This window comes from Asterias rubens, chromosome 5, assembly GCF_902459465.1.
Source record: "Asterias rubens chromosome 5, eAstRub1.3, whole genome shotgun sequence".
Classification (NCBI taxonomy): domain Eukaryota; kingdom Metazoa; phylum Echinodermata; class Asteroidea; order Forcipulatida; family Asteriidae; genus Asterias; species Asterias rubens.
Window position 1 is genome coordinate 20,714,653 of NC_047066.1, and position 21,447 is coordinate 20,736,099.

Consider the following 21,447-nt stretch of genomic DNA (forward strand, 5'->3'; position numbering starts at 1 on the left):
TCTAGCTGATTTCAAGTTTCCAACCACTGTGCATCAAACCAGCATACGAGATTTGTAGCGAGATTTAAGTGCATGCCGCAAGAGGAGCGGCAATGCATTAAGACACCGAGCTGCTTTAACTCTAATGGGATTACTAGTAAATATACGTCTGGGGTCCGCCACACTCACCGGGATGTCTTCAACAAGTCCGTACCTTGTGAATGTTACGCCGTCGGCCGCGACTCCGGCCTGGGTCGTGGACTCTGCTGCTACCACCGTCGTCCAGATCTCAACCCTGATGGTGATTTTTATCGCAGCTTTCCTCGGTAACGGGGTGATATTTCTTGTCTTTGTTCGCAAACCATCACTGCTATCCGTCTCCAATCGGTTTGTTCTACACCTCGCCGTGTGTAACTTCCTCATGTGTGTTGTAGTGATGCCACCTGTTCTGGTATCAGTTATCTCAACGGACTGGATGTTATCTCAGCAGAGCTGTGCTGCGACTGGGTTCTTGAACCTCCTTCTCTTTGCAGCTATTATTTTAACGTTAGTCATGATAACGGTGGACCGTTACATAGCTGTGATGTTACCGTTACTGTACTATACCTATATGACGACTAGACGAGCTGCCCTTATGATCCTAGTGGTGTGGGTGCTAGCTCTGACATTCGCCCTCCCGCCTGTTCTTGGTTGGAGCTCGGTGTCCTATCACCCCCATCGGTTCATCTGCACCGTGGCCGTGCCAACTGGGGACGCTTCAGCAAGCGATGGGTATGAGATCTTCCTTATGGTCGGTGGATTCGCTATCCCACTTACCTCAATGGCTTTCATGTACGGCCGGATGTACTTTGCAGCTAGGGACCTCCTAGCACGCGACCGGCACCGTTGGTTCAGGGTGCCCTCATCAGACAGGAATGGTTCGAGTCCAAGTAGCTGCGCTCCCTTCCGGAGACCTCGGGGCCTCACGAGTGGAGGGATCAAGAAGATTTTACAGGTCCACATTGGGGACGAGTGGAGGACGGCCCAGACCGCCCTGATAGTCATGTTCAGTTTTGTCATTTCGTGGTTGCCGTATTACGTAGTCAGCTTCGTGGAGGTAGCCCTGAACAGACATGTGTCACCTTTTTGGGAGTGGATTCCCCTGTGGTTGGCTTTCTCGAGCTGCGCGTTTAACCCGTACGTGTACGTATTCCGGAGTGCGTCCATGCGTCACCATGCTTTGTCATTAGTTGGTGTGCATCGACGTAGTACCAAGGATGCCAGATTTTTCATCGAGACTTCTTGAAACGTCGGCTCCTTTAGCTCTGGGTGGTAATTCGCACTTAATGACATCTTGGAGACATTCAGAAGTTTGGTCGAAACGTCACAAACTGTTTTATGCTCGTGCGAATATTGAAACAGAGATTCAATGATATTGCTTCCTCCTTGGACGGGTATTGCATCCCACACAAAAACCACGGGAGAGACTAATATAGTTTTAGCGGGATGTACTCACTTGATGTTTATACAAACCGAGTAAGGAAGAAGGGTAAATAGTTAGTTAACTTATTTTGAACTGGACACTTTAACTGAACTTTTTCACTATGAAGGCATGGAACCTGACATGGCTGTACTGTTACAACTTAAATAACGATCAATCACTCATCGAATGGTCAAGTATATTCGTAACATTCTCAAATTAGAAAGAGAATTTAAAGCCCGGCCATTAGCCGTTTTGAAAACCCAATAAAAAGTGTCCACCTCATGTATACAGACAAGCCATTTGAACATTACATTATTCAAATGGGTTTTTAGTGGATTAAAACTTTTCTCTAAAGATCAAAAAATATTTTTCTCCTTCCATTCTTACCGAAATGGTGTATAAGCTGAAATATTGTTATTTAATCGCGATACTTTTGCTTGACCATCACCTTTCTCCATTAAGCCTACATCACACCTTTTGCAAATCTCAGCAGCAGTCCAAACTAGTATCACTTATTTGGGTTAAAACAAGGAGGGTAGTGGTAGCACTTTTTAAATTATTAACTTGGGTTTTAAAAGCTTTGTTACCGGTTGTTTAAAAGAATACTTACAGGAACATTACAGAATTGGTTTTGCTAGCAAAAACGTTGCTGGCAGTATAAGCACTTTATGTAATCCACCATATACATAAAGTTTGAGATCGATCGGCCATCTGGGTCACGAGAGAATTGTGAAAAAACTATTACAAATTTTGCACTGCATCAATGCCAAACAAAAATGAATAAAACGCTCACTGAGCGATAAACTTTAAACTCGAAATTAGATTATTTATTTCTCATCAAATGTACAATTTCAGACAGAAATATTTCAAGGGATGTTTTCTTTTATCATCATGTAAATTTTATGTAAATCTGTGATCTTCACGATTTTTGTTTCATACCAATTCTGTAAAGTTCCTTTAACTATGAAGATGAAAAGATCCGTGCTGTTGAAAGAACTATCAATCTTGATCGTCATTGGTTTTACAGAGAGAGGGATTCAAATAAGTTTCTGCATCAAACGTTTCTCAGATTGTGTATTCAAAAACGGATTACTCTACCTGTGTTGACATAACCGGTCCGGATAATCAATCAAAACGCTACCACATTTAAAGTGTAATTTTCACAGATTATTGTTTTATTGTATATCTACGTAGCTATGCCTATATTAAAATAACTTAATAGTTCTAAAAGTCGAATGTTTACTCTGCCTTAAGAGACGGTGGCAATTTTATTCTATTCATTTATTAAAGTTGTATTTTTCACGAATTTGTTTGAATTCACCCGAGAAGACAAATCGCTCCGGGTGGCACTTTAGATGCAGGTAGTTTCATCCGGTGAAGTCTCGTGATACCACACGGGAATTAGGCCTCTTGACGCGCGTTGTAATTCAACCATCATAAACACCCATATAGTGTCACTTAAAACGTGGGCAACAAATAAAGGTTAAATGCACTGGACACGTTTGGTAAAGTCAAAGACCACAATTCTGTCTTGGTGTATCACAACATGTACATACAATAACAAATCTGTGTGAACACTTGGGCTCTATATTGGTCATCGAAGTTGCAAGAAAACAATGAAAGAAAAACACCATGTTGCCCAATTTTGTGTGCTTTCAGATGCGTGTGAGAAAGGCTTCAGGTATGAATTCTCTAAAATATTGTAGTAAGAAATTACATCTTCCTCAGAAACTATGTTTTACTTCAGAGGGAGTAGTTTCTCACATTGTTTTATACAACATCTCTCCATTGCTCGTTTAGCAAGCTAAATATATATATTGAGTAATTACTTAACGTGTCCAGTGCCTTTAACATAATACAAATATTCGTCCCCTTTCTTCCAACCATTGTTAAAGGGATGCAAGACTGTAAACAGAATGAACTGAGCCATATGTTTCGGATCATCCCTTATACAGTTACCCACTTCAGTGTTCCCAGTTGAGCCTTCTGTACTGTTGCGACAAGTTTATACACGCCTCCACAATCTCCCAAATTGAATTCTGTGCTATTGCCCCCAGATTGATATTCTTTGTGGATCAAACCAAGCGCATGTTGCAGCTTTTGAGGGAAACTAAAGTTGCATAGTGCGTGTTTAAGTGGATATCGAAAGCTCATATTTGGGTTTATAGAGGCTCAGGGTAAGCGGAAAATCTTTCTTCTTGCAAGATGAGGATCAAATTTTGATGGTTTATCAAATTTGTGCAAACTCATGGGCATGAGGAACTAGAACTCCCTACATGTATCTCTGGAAAGTGTGCTTTTGCATATTGGTAGCAACTGTGATACAATCATTGCTTACCAAAAGTTAATTGCAAACCAGATAGTGTACTATTTGAGGTACAACATATGGTTTGTGAAGGTTTATCGGCCAGTTGGGAACTCTGTAGAAAGTGTGATTTTGCATAATTAGAGACAACGATTGCTTTCCAATAATTAGTTCCAAACTAGACAATGTAATATCTGGAAGCGACCGGTCGTAGTAAAGGTGCGGTAGTACTACTCATTGATGTTGATGCTAAATTTAGAACTACCGAATTGATATTAATTATACGAACAATAGGCCTTTCTATAAATATAGTAGTATACATAAGGCCAAGGCTTTACTTTGATTTGAAATCGGTGACTTTTACACAAGAATCAACTTTTTCATATTATTGTTCATAATTTAATATCTAAAACGAAACTTATTTGAGTTCGTTCGACATTCAGTCGAAGACCAACTGATGGATTTTGGATTATGTTGATAAATTTGAAGTGTACACCAATGGTGAAGTACTATTATTTAGGCCTATACATTCATCTTGATGATCTACGACCGTTGGTGCATCAAAAGACTGTAGCCATTTAAAAATGTAAGACGAGAATAACTTGAGGAATATTTTGTTTTAGCAGCATTCTTAATAGGCTACACTTTAATGTGAGAATCAGTAATATTATGGAGAAAATAAATTTCTCAAAAGTACTTTTAGCACTACTGTTTATAGAATAATTGTTCAATACTAAAATAAATAGTGTTATTTAGAAATGCGTCGACCTTCAAATTGACATAAAGGGAGGATACCATTAGTAATTACTGCCAAAATAAACGGCTATAAAAACTTACGTGGGTAGAAGTACTGCAGCTGTGGACATTCTGAGAAACTATTCCCTTCCAAAGATTGTTGTTTTAAAGAGATTCACACACTTTTAAATGCATTCCAATTACGGATTATTCTTCCTGCGTGGACATAACCACTCCAGATTTCCGGCGATATCTTATAACGCTGGACCACCTTTCAAAAGGAATGCTGACATGCTACAAGTATGACTAAACAACAAACGGTTCAAAAAACCACAGTACAAATGTATACTTTTCCTTTCACAAATTTACACGTGTTTATGAGGTAAAACCCTTTTAAGTTACTATGGTTATACAGAAACAAAACCTAAAAATGGTTTTGACAAACTTGTTTGTTTTCTTTCTGCTGACCCATTCCCCTATTTATAGAGACAAATGTTTTAAATTAAACATGTTTTCACACACTCGCGGGCATAATATTTTGACTGAGTGATGAATGCCGGGGATGCGATATGCTAAAATTGGCCGATTTAACAGTGGGTCGGCCCACTATAATATTCGTGTATGCCTCCCGGTCGTTTACATAACCACATCGTGATCGGATATTACGTTTTCGATGGGCTGGCATTTTAACTTATGTGACAAACGGTCAGTTATTATTGTTATTCTTTGACAAGGGAGTGTATAAAGACCTTTTGGGTAATTAGTTTATCAAATTAAAATATGGTGTACTGTTAGTAGGCCTAATAATATACAGACCATAAGTACCACGGCATGGCCCAGTATGCTCGTGACAATCGTCAACATTATAAGGTCATGGCGCAATTTGAAATTATTGTGTTCTTCAAAACCACACTTGGAGTGACCAGTTCTGAAAAAGAAAGTTTAAAACCCTGTGTATTTAGTTTATCAAATTATTATTATGTCACAATGTTAGTGATAATAAACAGACTAAATATAACTATAGTATTCATACAGCATGGCAAAGCAAAACAATATACACAGAATATTTAACAAAACGGTTAACTCAGAATATTGAACAAGACGGTTAACTTTAACCGTACCCTGCTAGAACCAAACTCGAAACAATTAACGGAAACAAATGTAAATTTGTAACTTTAATTTTCACAGGTGAGTTTTACTGTAAATATCTATTTCATTTAGGATTTCAACAATCAAACGTTTCTTAAAACGAATGATATACTTTGCCTCAGATGTAAACTTATGCTTACTGTTTTTTCCAAGAAATTTATATTATTATCAGAAATTTTAAGTCAACGAGTCATTAATCAAACAGAACTTGAACGTTGTTTTTATTGATTTTACAAATTCTTCATTATAATTAATTGAGTTGGGTGTTTTTGGAAATTAAATTCAACTTAACGTTTATAATGAATAAATGTTTGTGTGAATGATTTATGCCTTGTGTGCATGTTATTTTGTTTATTTGTTTATTTTGTTTGTTCGTCTTATGTAAAGTTGTTTTGTTTCGTTTTGTATGCTTTTTCTTGACAAGCCCCGCTTTTTGGAACGAGCTTCCACATTCATATCCTAGTGACTGTACTTTTTGTATGATGATATAATGTGGAAATAAACGATGCTTTGAATTGAATTGAATAATATAGTATTTTTGAAATAATCTGGTTAGGCCTACTGCTGTTTTCGGAATTTTTTTTATTTTTATGGTGAAGGTAAAAAAGTGAAACTGGGGAATAAGGAAGGGATAGTTGATTAGGGGCGGGGTTTATGTGTATTTAGGGGAGGTGGGATGGCCACTCAAACACAAATCAACGCTGGCAGCCTGAGACGGGCATCTCATCGACCTGTTTTTGTGATCAAGGCCAGTATAGAGTCTAAACATAGCAGACTGTGCTCCGCTGTTGCCCATAGTCTGGCCTTATCCCCACTTACTGCATGATGTTTATTAAATCTCAGATTCAATTTGCTTGTAAACCGTATGTAATTTCTCTTGAGGGAAGAGACAGTGGTCTATGAGATGGCAGCGCGTGCTGGGTAATACGGGACTGAACGTGTTGACATTTTTTTTTTCTTGGGATGGAATTGAATTAATGTGACTTATTTTTTAAAGATTAAAGTTCAACTGTAAACATGTTTACATTTAGAAGAAATGCCATTGGGTGAGTAGGGTTTGGCTCAAGGCTGTTGCCCTATAAGGCTACCGAATTATAGATTATTGGAAATAGTATTATGCTCTTATGCCATCTTCGTCTCAAAATGTTCAGACAATCAAACATAGTGTTGTGCACTCTATTAACCCCCTGGTCAGAATTGAACTGGAGTCCGTGTCCCAGGGGTCCTGACCCACGTCGGGGTCCGGTTGACCCGGAAACTGGTCACAAATAAGATTACTGTGTTGTTTAATTGTTTTTTTTCTCTCCTGTTTTTGTCTGCTGCTGTTGTTGTTGTTGATGATGATTTTGTTGTTGTTGTTTATTTGTTTATTTATTTATTTTGTCATTTTTATTTGGGGGGGGGGGGTTTCAGGGGGTAGGATGTCTGGGTGTTTTTTTCTGTTGGGGTGCTGGGATGTTTGTTCGTTTTTAGGTTGTTGGGTTGGGGTTTGGAGTTCCGTGAGTCGTCTAAATGTTTGAGTGGGCTTGGAACGATAGATAAATAATTATTATATAAGAAATCTATTTGCAGCGGATTTCTGTTGAGATCCTGCCGGCCCTCAGCAAGCACATCCTGGTCATGAGGGACGCAATTATTTTTACCCCCAAGGGTCTCCCAGCAGCTTGCTGCACTTTGACTTCTAGCCTTAATTTGTGTTCACATTATGCAAGTTATTATTAATATTAGTATTGTTGAGCGTTGAGGAGTACGTGAAATGAGGACGGTTTCTTTTATCAAGGGGTCTCAGGTGCGTTTGTTAGAGACCACCATTGGCTTGGCAGACAATGTATAGTATTCCCCTGGATCAGGTGTTATAAGAGGTTTTTCAAAGTATAAACAATAATTTGGGCCGGTAAAAACACCGGGAGAGGGATGCAGAGATGTAAGAATTTAATCACAGAGCAACGACCAACACAAAAAGGAACTACATGCATTATTTCTTGTTTCTATGATGTGGCTATTGCGAAATCGTTGAAAATAGCTCCCCTGGTTCACGGAGTGAAACAAATTTACAACCCTTTGGTGTATAATTTGTAATCTAGTTCAAATCGGGAACTAAGTCACATCGTGTTTTTCCAGCTTCGTAGCCTATAAGACGAATAGTTCGATTTTTGTTAAAGTGCAATATTTAACTGTCACTTTTAACTTTAAATCCCATCGTTCCCTTGACGAGTTGCGCGATTGAAATTCAATAACTTGATAGATTGACGGCACATTAAACTCTCTAAAAAAGGTTTCTCGCATCATTAGACTGCACCCGTCAGGAACCACATAACACTTCCAACTAATCTGTCACACGCTACACAGTATTATTAATATTCTCTGCAACTTTCAAGCCAGGAGCAGGGCTCTCTGGAACGGCCCTGAGCTGTGTATTATACGGCTCTATGGAAGGTGGAAGGGCCAAAAGCCTACCGCCCTCTCGTGGTAAGATTTTGACGGCCTGACCGTTGTGCCGCTTCCGTCTGGTCTCCCATGTTAAATGGCACGTTAAATGCATTTGTATTTTTTTTTTACCGAAGTAGAGAACCAGTCTACCCGAAGAAGCATGGCGGTAAGTTGAAATTTGCTTTGGAATCTTGGGGAATAGTGCATTGGTAGCGACTATTTTGATGTAATTGTAAGCTTGTGATGTTAATAATAACTGAGGGATGATATCTGTTACACTTTAACCCAAACCATGCCCAAACCCATGAAAACACTATCGAGTTAACAATATAAATGTGTATGAAGCGAGTCCAAGATGGTTGCGCGCCCGTGACACTACAGTACGGCCTAGATGTACATGTACATTTCTAAGGTCACAGTGCCACAGGGACACCCGCTGACATGGGTGAACCTGCTGTTCATCATACTCAATTTGGGACCCTTATAAGAAGTTTTAGTAATTTTATGGACAAGTTTCCGTATGGCGCCACCACTTTTACATATGATATGAAATAATATAGTATCTAATTTACCTCAATGAGATATCCCTTTTTGTAAAAAAGAGTGAAAAAGTGGTGGCGCCATGCGGAAAGTTATCCACACTTGTGAGTGTACAACAAATAGTTGGCATAAGTACCACGCACTGTACAAAGAAACAGGTTTGGTTCTGCACAGTAGACTAATATACACACAAAAATGCACTATAATACAAATTATAAAAATTTTTAAAATAAAATGCAAGCTTTGCACGCCGATGGGCAGAGAAAAAGTTATACAGTTTACATAGTTGACAAATTTAATTTATGTAAAAAAAAAGACAGTTCTCTAAGAACAAACTCTACCTGGCAAGTAGATTACATGTACACACATGGTGTTACCGCAAACCAACACATCATGTATAATGCTTATTACAATGCTGATTTATGTTTTCTTACAAGCACTCCTTCTGGCTAAGTGCACACTGCAAGCCAGCATCCAACCATTCAACTACATAGCAGTGTCAACATTCTCACTACTGCATCAATGAGCAACAATGATCGACATCAACAAGGGGATGTGTTACGGGCAGGTAAAGTGGAATAACAACTTTTCATTGATTATTTTAACTCATCAGTGGCTTATTTTGCTTATTTTTTTTAAAGAGCAATTCATTTGTTTTTAATCTAAGGCAGACAAATTAACTGGCATACTTCATGTTTATTACTATCACATGTTCCCCTCCCTTGTCTGCATTAGTAGTGTGGACATGCCAAGTTGGAACACTCACAATGAACACTTGTACTTTTTTGATGTCCCCTTTTGTACCATTGTTTGCCATTGTCTGATAATGTAGTAAGGACCTGGGTCCAATTTCATGGCTCTGCTTACCGCCGAATTCCGCGCTTACGATCACGCGCTTACGTGCAAGCGCCGAATTTCTGCGCTAGCCTTGTAAGCGTAGAATGCTTACTAACGTTGAGTACGCACACGCAGAAGCCAAAAAATTTTCGCTAACCTGTGAAAAAACGCTTGCCGTAAGCACAGAATTCCCTGCTTCCGTAAGCGCTGATTCTGTGCTTACGGTAAGCAGAGCCATGAAATTGGGCCCTGATGTACAGGCTTACATTGATTTTTTTTGTCCAGACTTTCTTTAAAATTTTGCCATATGCTTTCTCCCTAAGCATCTATCACTAATTAGGGATAGATAGTCAAGTAAATAATTGTATACCTAACTTAATTATCTTGTATAACTTTCTGTCCAAGTTAACTACTACAGCATAAGTTAAAGTCCAACTCTTATTACAATAACATTAAGGGGTGTAAAATATTAACAATTGTAAATTAAAAAAAGTAAAACACAATGAGGTTTGAAATGTGACAAACAGAAATGATGTGACCCTACCTTGGTTGACCAAAATAATGAAGACAAAGTTGCTGCATTGAAGAATTGTTTGATGGTTATTCACTTGCTTCTCATGAAGAATGACATGAAACAGCTTGTTGCCGAATACCCTGGTCACACAAAGACGATGCTTCTTCTAAGATGGAAACGTGGCCAGGCGTGGGAGGATCTCATGAGCGTGGTTTTGTCGGGGTGTGATCTCCAATGTCAGGCAGCAGCATTCTCTCCCCACACTTATTTTGAACGTGCACAAAATAAGCGTAGCTGAGTCATGACCAACCGTAAGCGGGGCAAAGTCGCGTGTAGAGTATTTGATGTACAGTCGTGATGTATTCGTTAAGTTGCCAAATTGCTGCATTTTGGCGGTGATAGTGCCCGGACTTGGTAACTCTGTGGGTCGCAGAGCTGTGTGACTGGGGTATTACAGCTAATCAGGCTGTAGTGACCATGGAAACTGGGTCACTATACCTCGCCCATACCCTTTTGTGGCACATAATATCGTGTTGTTTTGGTTGAGTGGTCAAGCGCACTGGACTCGGGCCTTGGTGTTTCTTATCAGCAAGGTGTGTGTTTGAGTACTTCTGTCAACTCTTCCTAATCATACTTATCACTAAGCCACTGCAGTCATATTACGCGATGCAGCACCCTGTATCTAAGGTGCTACATAAATCAGTGTCAAATAATCCAAAACTTCAAGATAGTCTGGATAAAGAATGTAACTAACCTCATATCACCAGGAACCAATCAACTGCAGTCCAGTCTCTTGTTGTATCTCACTCTCTCTATGCTTCCTGAGCCATAAGTCGATCACTAGTATACATGTACAACTCCAAAACCAAGCAGCATGCTTAATCGCAGGAAGCAGATATGTACACATCGCATGACCACCATTCAAGAACTTCATGACTCAGCACCTGCTTAAAAATGAGAAATCTTCGCACTGACCATTAGACAGTCACCTCCACATACTACATAATGGAAACACCTCCATACAAGATGTGTGACAGTTTCCCGTACCTATGGAAAGAGCTCCCATCTAAGTTTGTCAATCCACCTCAACTAACATGTTCAAGAAAATGCTGAATCAACTAATTGATCACCATAAAGAGAATGAGTAAAGAAATACAGAGGCTCTACAACAAATTCGACATCACTCATCGTATAAACCAAATGGATTGAAGGAATACAGAGATTTCAGGAAGGCATCACAAAATTAAAGAAGTTTGTCAAAACTTTTGGTCTCACAACAAAAACCTACAACAACAACCCTGGACAAAATGTTTTTTAAACATTATTAAAATCCACAACACAAGAATTTTCAGTGTCTCCTGTCACTGAAATACTTGAGATACAACGAAAGGTCAAATAAATTTTAGAGATGCATTAGTAACAGTATTAGTAATTAAGCTCCTACAATAACATCTAGTTTTAGCCATTTCCAGTAGAAAATTTACTCTGAGGTGTATAAACTTTTGGTCCGTCTTCGAGAGCGGCTAGATACACTCATCTTACCATAGCAGGCTGGTTTCGGATCCAATCGCAACACTGCTGAACAAATAGCATGTCTTCAAATGGCAATTGATGCGTGCCACTCAAGAAAGCTGAGTCTGGTAATTAAAGCTTTGTCGACTTCTCCAAAGCATTCGACTCTCTTGACCGTGGGGCTCTGAGAGAGATTCTGTCATTTTAAGGTGTACCCACACCTTTCATCAACCAATAAGTTCACGGTAAACCAATGCATCTGCATGTGAGCGCACATCCGCGGGTTGCACGAACATCGTAATCTAGTGTGCTCCAGAGAGATACGCTGACGCCCTACTTGTTTGTCATCGTCATTGACGACATCTTACGCAAGTCACTCACCCTAGAAGATGCTGACACTGTGAGGAGACATGTTTTGGCACAGCGACTGGCCGTGAAAATCCATGCACTTGCCTACGCCGACGATGCTGTGCTGATTTCTGATGATCCGGATGAAGCCCATCGCCAACTTCATCGCTTTTGAGGCAGCATCAGCCAAAGTAGGTCTGCACCTGAATGCCAGCAAGACGAAGCATGGAGACGTTCCACACACTACCATATGTACAACAACTGGCGCCCCTCTGGAGCCTGTGACAACTTTTGCAACCTGGGATGCAACATTGCAGAAGTGCCATTCAGTGACAACGGCAGCTGGCATTGGTCGCAGCACACAGACTCACACCTGTGTGGGATAGAGTAGCCAGCGATAACACCAAAATGCAGCTCTTTAGGTCCACAGTCGAGGCAAAGCTCTAGCGATCACTGACACCATGACCCAGAATCTTGATGCTTTTCACCGTACTTTCATGCAGTATTGCCTTGGTGTGTACTTTCCAGTACGACTGTCCAACACAGACTTGTACGCTCGCACATGCGTAGCACCTGCAACAACAATCCTGCTGAGAAGTCGTCTTCATTTTATTGGCCAAGCTCTGCAATGACCTGAGGTGCCTTTCGGTCCCTTCTGACACACACAAAACCAACCATCTGAACCCTTTTAACAGGGTGGAAGGCTGCGCTGCACCAATTACATATCACTGGTTACAGACGACCTCAACGCCATCGACCTACAACATAATCAAGCTGTTCATGCTGCCAAGGATTGGCCTGGATGGCACAAACGAATTTTCTAACATTGCAAAAACCTGTAGTTACAACGTCTCAAGCCTAGATCGCCCCCAAAAGATGAAAGATGGAGAAAATCACAACAAAATGGCAAACCTCTTTCCAGGTTAAAAAAAAATGTGGCAGACCTCCAACAAGATTGAGAGAGATAGTCAGCCTTGTGCAATCAACAATCTGGCAATGACATGCACTAAACAGAAATACTTGGCACAGTTTGGGAGAGGCCTTCACCCAGCAGTGGGATGACATGGATTGATAATGATGATGAAAGCTATCTTTGAGGGTGCAGGCAAGGATAAAATCTTCACCAAGCAATTCTTCTCAGGTTTTACTTCTGGGGATACCACCAACTTACCCTTTGAGCTGAAATTGATCCCCAAGAATAAATTCACAGTAACATCGGATGGACTCCTTAAACGCCTACAATCAGTGAACACCAAGAAAGCAATATGACAAGGGTTTTGATATCAAGATGCATCTTACAAGACCTGACTACTGAACGTTCACCCTTGATATAAGCTCCATCTTCCAACAGTACCGGACACTGGATGAGTTTCTGTTGCCTGGAGAAAATGTCAACATGTCTCCCATTTGTAAGAAAGGAGACAGGTGTACAGCGGCAAGTGACCATCATGTGACCATCACATGACTACCTGTGACTACCTGTGACCATCACATCCATCTGCAGCAAAAAACATTGAGTTATTGAACACTTTGATCATCATGAAATAACAACAAAGGCTCAAGATGATTTCAACCACGAACAATCATGTAAAAACACAGCCTGTGATCAAAACTCAAGATCTTGCTTTAGCACTTGCTGATGATCGAGGCAAAGTTGATGTGATAGTGTTCAATGTTTTGAAGGCCTTTGATTGTCTCCCTGGTCACCAGCTATTAAAGACAGTTTATCTGTTGAGTAAACCGAAGTATTTTCTGTCAGTGTGAACCTTATTGGGCTAGAAACCAGAGACTACATATCTACTTCAACCACTAGAACCTCTGCCTTCACAGCCAAGTGTAATACTGCTATTATCAGTAAGCGGTAAGACCAAACACAAGAGCAGGGACTGCCAAATGAAGCTTAGCCAAGAAGTACAGTGTGCAACAGAGAACAGGATCAACACTATAAAATGACACTTACTAAGAACCAGCTGAGACTGCCATTGCTTTCAGCAGAACAATAACTAATAACGCATTGTACTTGGCATGTGTAGATGAATGGAGAGCACACCAAGGAGTAACTCTTACCAATAAAGTGAAACAAATGTTCCAACTACAGGAATTTGTTGCAATAAAGACATCCAAAAAATAGGGGTAAAAAGGGTTTGCTTCGAAAGACATAAACTGGCTGGCAAAGCAGGGTGCGCTGCAGGAATGGACGAGTTGTACAAGTTCTTCTTTACCAGAGGCTACCCACTAGCAAAAACAACCAGCAAGACCTTGCCAAGATAGAAATAAAAGACTAAGCAAAAGATATTGCTTGAGCCATCGATTGTACTCTTTTAATGCACACTGAAACTACAACTGACAGGCGTGTCATGGTTGAGCAGTCTAGTTCACTGGACCCAAGCTCTTGTGTTGTCTCAGCAGCAGAGTGTGGATTTAAATCCCAGTCATGACACTTGTACCCTCGAGCAATGCACTTAACCATAAATGCTTCTTCAAAAGTTGGGAAGTTATTTCATTCTGCTCTACCAGCCAGGCTTCTAGAGGATTACCCATGATTACCAAGAGTAGGTGACAACGCGCCCTGGTGGCAGTTGACTTGGGTCGGTAGCCCAAATTTGAAAGTGGAGCCCTCACCATGAAGTGTCCATCCGGACTTTTGATGTTAGGTGATATCTCATAACAAATGTTTTCTTCAAGTAGAGGAAAAAACTTCATGTCAAGTAGTAAAGTCAATGCTTCATTCTTTCAGAGACGCTACAAGCTAACACATTGACTAAACTTAAAGAAATGGTCTTTCAAAGACAAGCAGATCAAAGATGCCCTCTTACTTAAGAGTAGGCCTGCAACCAATCTGTAGAAGGCCCATGTTTCTGACAATGACGAGAGACCATGAGTCAAGAATAAGCAGGAAAGGTAAGGAAGAGTGTTCACTCACCAGTTAATATCATACACCGCTGTAGGAGATATTGATAGAGAGACACCATCAAAAGCATGTGGCAACTGAAGCTGACGCATCATAAGAACAACAGTGTGGAAGATTCCTGGACACCTGTTTGTACATGTATCCACACTAGAAGAGGAAAACAAAGAAAATGATATCAAACAGGATTAAGATGTGGCAGATTTGTTCAGCAATAAGAATGTATGCCTGCCATTGCTCCTGATCAGGGATGAATGTTTGGAATGTAAATGCTTCATTCTTAATACCTTTTATAAGAAGAACAATCCAGCAGAGTTGTACATGCTACCAAATGTACAGATGTTACATTGCACATCACAGCTTCCCTAGCATAGCTCTTTGAACAGCGACCAACTAGCAGATGACAAGTTCTGCGGCCTAAAAAGCAGTCACCTAATCTTAGTCTGTCTCATTAAGTGTCATTTTTTGATAAACAGTGGAGCAGAAGTTAGCTCCATTCACTTCTCGGAATTATTCCTCCCTAAGACATGATTTGCAATTTCTGCAACTTTTGGTGAGAAATTTCTCACATTGAACATAGGTTTGTGAAGCACAGTTTTCAATGGGTGTTCAAATTCAGCAACCCAGCCCAGGCCCTGACTTCCTGAGACCTTTCAACCTGATGGTCGACATGTTACATTACCGACTCCTTGATGCATCAAAGGCACATAAAGTTACATGTAGTCCCATTCTCTACTCAAACTTACTCCAACCTTTCACTACTGGCTGAGTTTCCAACCATTACACAACCTTCAAGGATGCCTGGCAATGCACTGGAAGGATCAAGTCCAAGCAAATGCCCAAATTCCACTTGCTGCGGCAGAGCAACCAGCGACTAACAGACTGGTATTGAGATGGTTATCCAAGGAGGCCAGACACCTTGTCCTAAGCACTGAAGTCAAATCAAGTCACAAACTTCATAGGAGGAAGAAGCAGTCAAACATGATTTAAAGCAACATACATAAACAAAGTGACCCCTACATCATCAGCCTGTGCTCCTTGTCTCCTAGAAGACTCAACAACAGAAAACATTAATTTGAACTTATGTTGCAGCTCCGGACAGTCCGCTTCTCCATCAGCAATTTGTCATCAACACTTTACATGGTTCCAATAAGAAGACCTCAGGAGATTAGTGCCCAAGTGGGGACTACAGGACACTCAACACTCGCACAGTTCAAGATTATTACCGAATCCCCCAAATGCATGACTTCACAGCCTCGCTTAGTGGAGCAAAGATTTCCACCAAATACTGAACAGACACAAAGAACCAGGTCAATTCAATGTTCAACCCCATGCTCCTTTTGGGTTTAATATTTTACTAATGTCTTTATCAGAATTGTTTTTTCATTATATTGGCATGTCACAGTTGTGAGAATCAACACATTTCTAGAGTTGTTTATTAGTTTACTTTACCAGTTAGTTTTCAAGTTCACAAACAAACCAGTATGTAGAGCAAGGTCATCAAGATAGCAACCTACTCTTATAAACATGTGAACCTAACATTTGTTGAAACTCCTGTCAAATTTGTTGCAAATGTATGTAAGAGTTTGATGAACAAAGTTTAACAATTGGTGCAGAAGTTTTTCTTTTTCAGATACTTGGCAGGCAGTACTCATCAACAAACACCTTTCCGCTGGCCCTATTTGGAAAAACTCAACGAGCATCCCTCATCCGACTAGTAGGGATTTGGAATGAGAGCATTGTAGTGTCAAGGTGTCACAGTGGGGTATGTTTAAATTTAATATTGAGATGATTTTATTATGAATATAATTTCCAATACTAATGCAGGGAAATTTGTTGTCCTTTTGCAATTCATGTGAAGTAAAAACTAAGCTTTGGTTTAGTAATCTTTTACAGAGAAGGAAACAGATACATGTAAAATGTTTGGAATTGTAAGTTAAGAGATTATGAGTCACTGATGATAACAAATGTTTTACCATTTTTACTTTGAATCTTAGTGCTGAAAAGATGCCATGATACCAAAAATATGTCTTGTTGACTTTGCTGCGAATATTGTGCAGAACTTAAATGCTGTCTCTGTTGTAAACACAAGTAGTAGACATGTTAATGCAGAGTTGGGATGTTAGAATATTGTCTAAGTAAGCTTAAATTATAATACAGTGTGTCGTCAGATCATTCTGCTGTAATGTGATTCCATGCAGATGTTCAAAATTTAAAGTACACACCTTTTTCTGTATTGAGCCCGCAGACAAGGTACTGATGGGTGAGCCCAGAGCAAGGATGGCACGGCGAGGCGCTCACGGTTGAGTCTGAGACAAGACGGCACGGTGAAGCACTGCTGGACGAACCTGGAGACAGACGGCACAATGAGGCGCTGATGCATGAGCCCAGAGACAGGACGGCACGGCGAGGCGCTCACGGTTGAGCCTGAGACAAGATGGCATGGTGAGGCGCTGATGGGTTTATCTTTCATGGATAGTAGACCTACATGTATGAAGCAGGAGAAACTTGAAAGACAGAATGAAATTCCCATCAGTTTCCATCAGGTACAGTGATTATTATTAAGAGTGGCTTTTACCAAATGAAAATAAAACATGTGCAGAGTAGAGGAGAGTTACAATGATAGCTGAAACTGACAAAATGTGGCCCATATATAATTGTGATATTGTGATTCTATGCAGATACAGTCGGAGGATGGGCTCCTAGATGGTGGACTGATTTAATGCCTGCTGCAATACCTCAAACTTGCAGAGAAGTTCGATGACAGACAAGGATCCAGTACTTGTTCTACATAAGCAGCACCTCTTGAACTTTTATACCCAACAATCAGGTGAGTTGACCTTGCAGATAAATTTACACAAAAATTATTGAACAAATTTTTGGGCAACTGTTTTTTTACTTGCATGTCATCTCATTTGTCAAAGACTCAAATCCCAACCTTTTAAATTACACAAAAACAATTGTACACCTGTTAGGAAGTGAACCAAAAAGCCAATTGTGTTGGTTTTTCAATAGAACTCTGTCAGGTTTTGTTTAATAAGTTTTATACAGGCACAGTAAGTTTTCTGCTGTATCATGGTCATGAAAAATGTTTGCTGCCGTTGTTGTTGTTGGTTGGTTGTTTTGTATTCCTTGTTGTTAACTGGACTATTATTATCCAACATCATCAAATCTGGTGTTAAGATATAATTGAAATATTTGACATTTCAGGAGGACTCTACAACTGAAAACATGAAGGGAAACATGTATGAGAACTAGATGTACATTTACTGCACCTAGCAAGATGAGAAATTTCAGCCGACATAAACACTGAGGTGAGTTCATATATGTAACTTTTTTAAAAGACATGACGCTGTTGCTGTGGCTGTTGTTTGTTGTTGTCATTGTCGTTGTCGTTGTCGTTGTTGTTGTCGTTGTCGTTGTCGTTGTCGCTGTCGCTGTCGTTGGCGTTGGCGTTGGCGTTGGCGTTGGCGTTGGCGTTGTTAATTGGACTGTTATTATCCAACATTGTCAAATCTGGTGTTAAAGATATCCTTGAAATGTTTGACATTTCAGGAGGACACTTCAACTGAAAACATGACGGGAAACGTGTATGAGAACTAGATATACATTTACTGCACCTAGCAAGATGAGAAATTTCAGCTGACATAAACATTGAGGTGAGTTCATACAATGTGTAACTTTTTTAATAGACATGATAGTGTCATGAAGCCATGAAACTACATGGGCGGGTGACCCTTTAGGGGCAATCCCGGCCATATCTTGTTGGGCCCCCCTGCCCCCTTTCAATGTTGGTACTGATTGCACGGTCTTCTGCATTCAAATCAACATTGAGCTGGGGGACTGCGGACGGGAAAGAGAATAATTATTGTCAGTGGGAAGTGTACATGGAATGGTTTTATGTACTGTTAGTAATGGGTGGCCAAGCATTTTGGCCAGGATTGTAGTTTGGATTTGCAGTTTTCTTAAACAAGCTTCTTTTTAATAGATGTACCCGCTGCCAAAACATAGGATTCGAACTGCCTCTAGCTACCGGGCAACCTCGATAGTCTAGTTGGTAAGACACTGCTCTAGAATTTGCAAGGGTCGTGGGTTTGAATCCCACCTGAGTAACATGCCTGTGATATTTTTTCACAGGACTCGGGAAAATACCGAGTATACAGTGCTACACACATCGTTGTATGGAAAAATAAGCTTCTTTTTGGTCCTCTCATAATGTCATTTCTATTTAGAAGGTAACCTGACAAGGATGTGAAAACAATAACACTGTCTCGGTGTGAATTGTACAATTTCTACATAAATGAATTGTAACATTAAGTTCTGGGAAACTTAAAAAGCCCAGATATCCAATTTCAAATGGAGGGAACTTAGGGGCACCAGCCTCCCCCCCCCCCCAGGCTCTAAGTTCTGTTTCTGTGGTGCCATGTCTCTATAGGGGTTTGTCAAATAACATGCAAGAATTTAACTGAAAATAATAGTTTGTCAACCGGGAAATGCTTGCATGAAATCTGAACAGCTGAATTTCATTGTAGTATAAGGCTCAACAGATTTACACGGTCAAAAGTTGACAGTTGTTTGTATTGTGTTTCCATACAGATAGAGGACTAAATGTCGATCATCGATATTACTCATTTGAAATAAGGGCCTCAAGAGTGACACCACAAAGCTATGAAGCAAGCAAAGACAAGGAGACCTGAACACCACGAACACCATCAAACCATGCAAGCAAAGACAATAACAGCAAAAGGAACGACTAGACATCAATGAAAAAACTCTATTTGTACTGAACAACTTTATCAAGGGTTATCGACTTTCATCATAGCCAACTTCTTTCGGACAATTGCGATACAGCAACAGAAAGACCAAGTCATCAACAGCAAATCTCTACGTGTAGTGGACATTTTTATCAAGGGTTATCGACTTTGATCATAGCCAACTTCTTTCGGACAATCGCAACTAATGATAATGGTTAAACCTATACAACCTTAATCAACTCATCAGCTCAGTGCTATAAGGCCACTTAACTGCAATTTCATACTGGTAATGATAAAAAAAAATCAACACTTTGAAAGAAATGAATCAAAATCAACAAATAAATATTTTACTTAGAAAATGGATGTTTCTTTTAGCAAAAAAAAGACTTTCAAGACTAATTTGATCAATTAACTCTATTAACCAGAAGCTCCAAAATATAGAGGGGTACGTTATCAAACCCATACAATTTGCACTAATGACCTTATAGTTCTGAGCAGACGAGCTGTGGTTGATTCGTTGGACATGTCGTTTCATTCAATCGAGGCATCGCGAGACTGACCGATAGCTGCAAGACCGACAGCTGCAATCAAGTACAAGAACTGAAAGTGAGAACTTACAGAAATGAACTCTATACTTGTACATATTCTACAGTTTCTATGTAGTGTAGTTTAAATTTATACATAAAGTTTATACTTTAGCTCACAATTGTTTCAGTATATGAGGGTATAAGTACATAATGACCATAAAACAAGCTAAATGGAGTTGGGCTGGACACACTGCCCCCCAAAAATGTCAAAAGATGGACAACAACATCAATGGATTGGCAACCAAGGATCAGGAAAAGAGGTAGACAGAGGAGAAATGACATCAGGGTTTATGATCAACATGTACCATAACTGCATGAAATAGAAATGAATGGCGTCTACATGAGGAGAGCTACATCTTACACTGGATGAACACATCGTAAATGATGTATATGGGGGTTTATTTAAGAACACCGAGCACATGGACGGAGGGGAGGCTTCGAGAAATCAGCCATCCTCAAACACTCACACATTACAGACCACCAAGGTGACTGGGAAGCAGCAGAAATCAACACTCCTATCAAGGCATGGCACCCCAGTTGTATCAGAGTCGCCATCGAGATCCACAAACACGACACCTTACCTCAAGGCGTAAGCTTTCATATCAGTGACATCTCTACCCCTTCTCCCGACCAATGGATCTCCTATATCCACGGTCACTCCTTATTAGGTACCCCCCTCCCTTTAGTCTCCTCCTGTCACCCATTATTTAGACTGCTTTGGGTCGTCTATACCCTAAGTCCCCTAAGTCGTACTTCAAGACTTCAGCTTCAACATCAGTGACATCTCCACCCCTTCTCCCGACCAATGGATCTCCTATATCCACGGTCACTCCTTATTAGGTACCCCCTCCCTTTAGTCTCCTCCTGTCACCCATTATTTAGACTGCTTTGGGTCGTCTATACCCTCAGTCCCCTAGGCTTTGTACTTCAAGGCGTCAGCTTCCACATCAGTGACATCTCTACCCCTTCTCCCGACCAATGGATCTCCTATATCCACGGTCACTCCCTAGGTACCCCCCTCCCTTTAGTCTCCTCCTGTCACCCATTATTTAGACTGCTTTGGGTCGTCTATACCCTAAGTCCCCTTAGTCGTACTTCAAGACTTCAGCTTCAACATCAGTGACATCTCCACCCCTTCTCCCGACCAATGGATCTCCTATATCCACGGTCACTCCTTATTAGGTACCCCCCTCCCTTTAGTCTCCTCCTGTCACCCATTATTTAGACTGCTTTGGGTCGTCTATACCCTCAGTCCCCTAGGCTTTGTACTTCAAGGCGTCAGCTTCCACATCAGTGACATCTCTACCCCTTCTCCCGACCAATGGATCTCCTATATCCACGGTCACTCCCTAGGTACCCCTCCCTCCCTTTAGTCTCCTCCTGTCAC

General features: G+C 40.5%; 2 protein-coding genes and 1 long non-coding RNA gene across 4 annotated transcripts; 2 read left to right on the forward strand and 1 right to left on the reverse strand.

Annotated features, from left to right (window-relative positions):
• The first annotated feature begins 105 nt into the window (after nt 1-105).
• Nucleotides 106-1,771, forward strand: LOC117290057 (G-protein coupled receptor 161-like). Its single transcript, XM_033771304.1, has one exon. It carries the CDS (start codon nt 125-127, stop codon nt 1,262-1,264), a length of 1,140 nt encoding a protein of 379 aa, XP_033627195.1. The 5' UTR covers nt 106-124; the 3' UTR covers nt 1,265-1,771.
• An 8,795-nt stretch (nt 1,772-10,566) lies between these two features.
• LOC117290021 lies at nt 10,567-17,259 on the reverse strand. 2 transcript variants are annotated; one of them, XM_033771247.1, is made up of 3 exons: nt 16,945-17,259; nt 14,735-14,869; nt 10,567-10,895 (listed from the first exon to the last, which is right to left on the reverse strand). In XM_033771247.1, exons 1-3 carry the CDS (start codon nt 17,250-17,252, stop codon nt 10,889-10,891), a joined length of 450 nt encoding a protein of 149 aa, XP_033627138.1. In that variant the 5' UTR covers nt 17,253-17,259; the 3' UTR covers nt 10,567-10,888. The 2 variants fall into 2 exon arrangements, with proteins under 2 accessions (XP_033627138.1, XP_033627136.1); XM_033771245.1 differs by having other exon boundaries at nt 10,567-10,898.
• A 154-nt stretch (nt 17,260-17,413) lies between these two features.
• On the forward strand, nt 17,414-18,354 carry LOC117290023. The gene is made up of 3 exons (XR_004519026.1): nt 17,414-17,549; nt 17,930-18,033; nt 18,275-18,354. It is a non-coding gene; the product is annotated as an uncharacterized LOC117290023 (long non-coding RNA).
• Nucleotides 18,355-21,447: the final 3,093 nt, after the last annotated feature.

Coding starts and splice junctions, on each gene's coding strand:
- LOC117290021 (XM_033771245.1), bottom strand. CDS start 17,252: ATGGGAATTTCATTCTGTCTTTCAAGTTTCTCCTGCTTCATACATGTA. Junction 14,870..16,944: donor CGGGCTCAATACAGAAAAAG/GTGTGTACTTTA, acceptor TTCCTCTTCTAG/TGTGGATACATGTACAAACA.
- LOC117290057 (XM_033771304.1), top strand. CDS start 125: ATGGGATTACTAGTAAATATACGTCTGGGGTCCGCCACACTCACCGGG.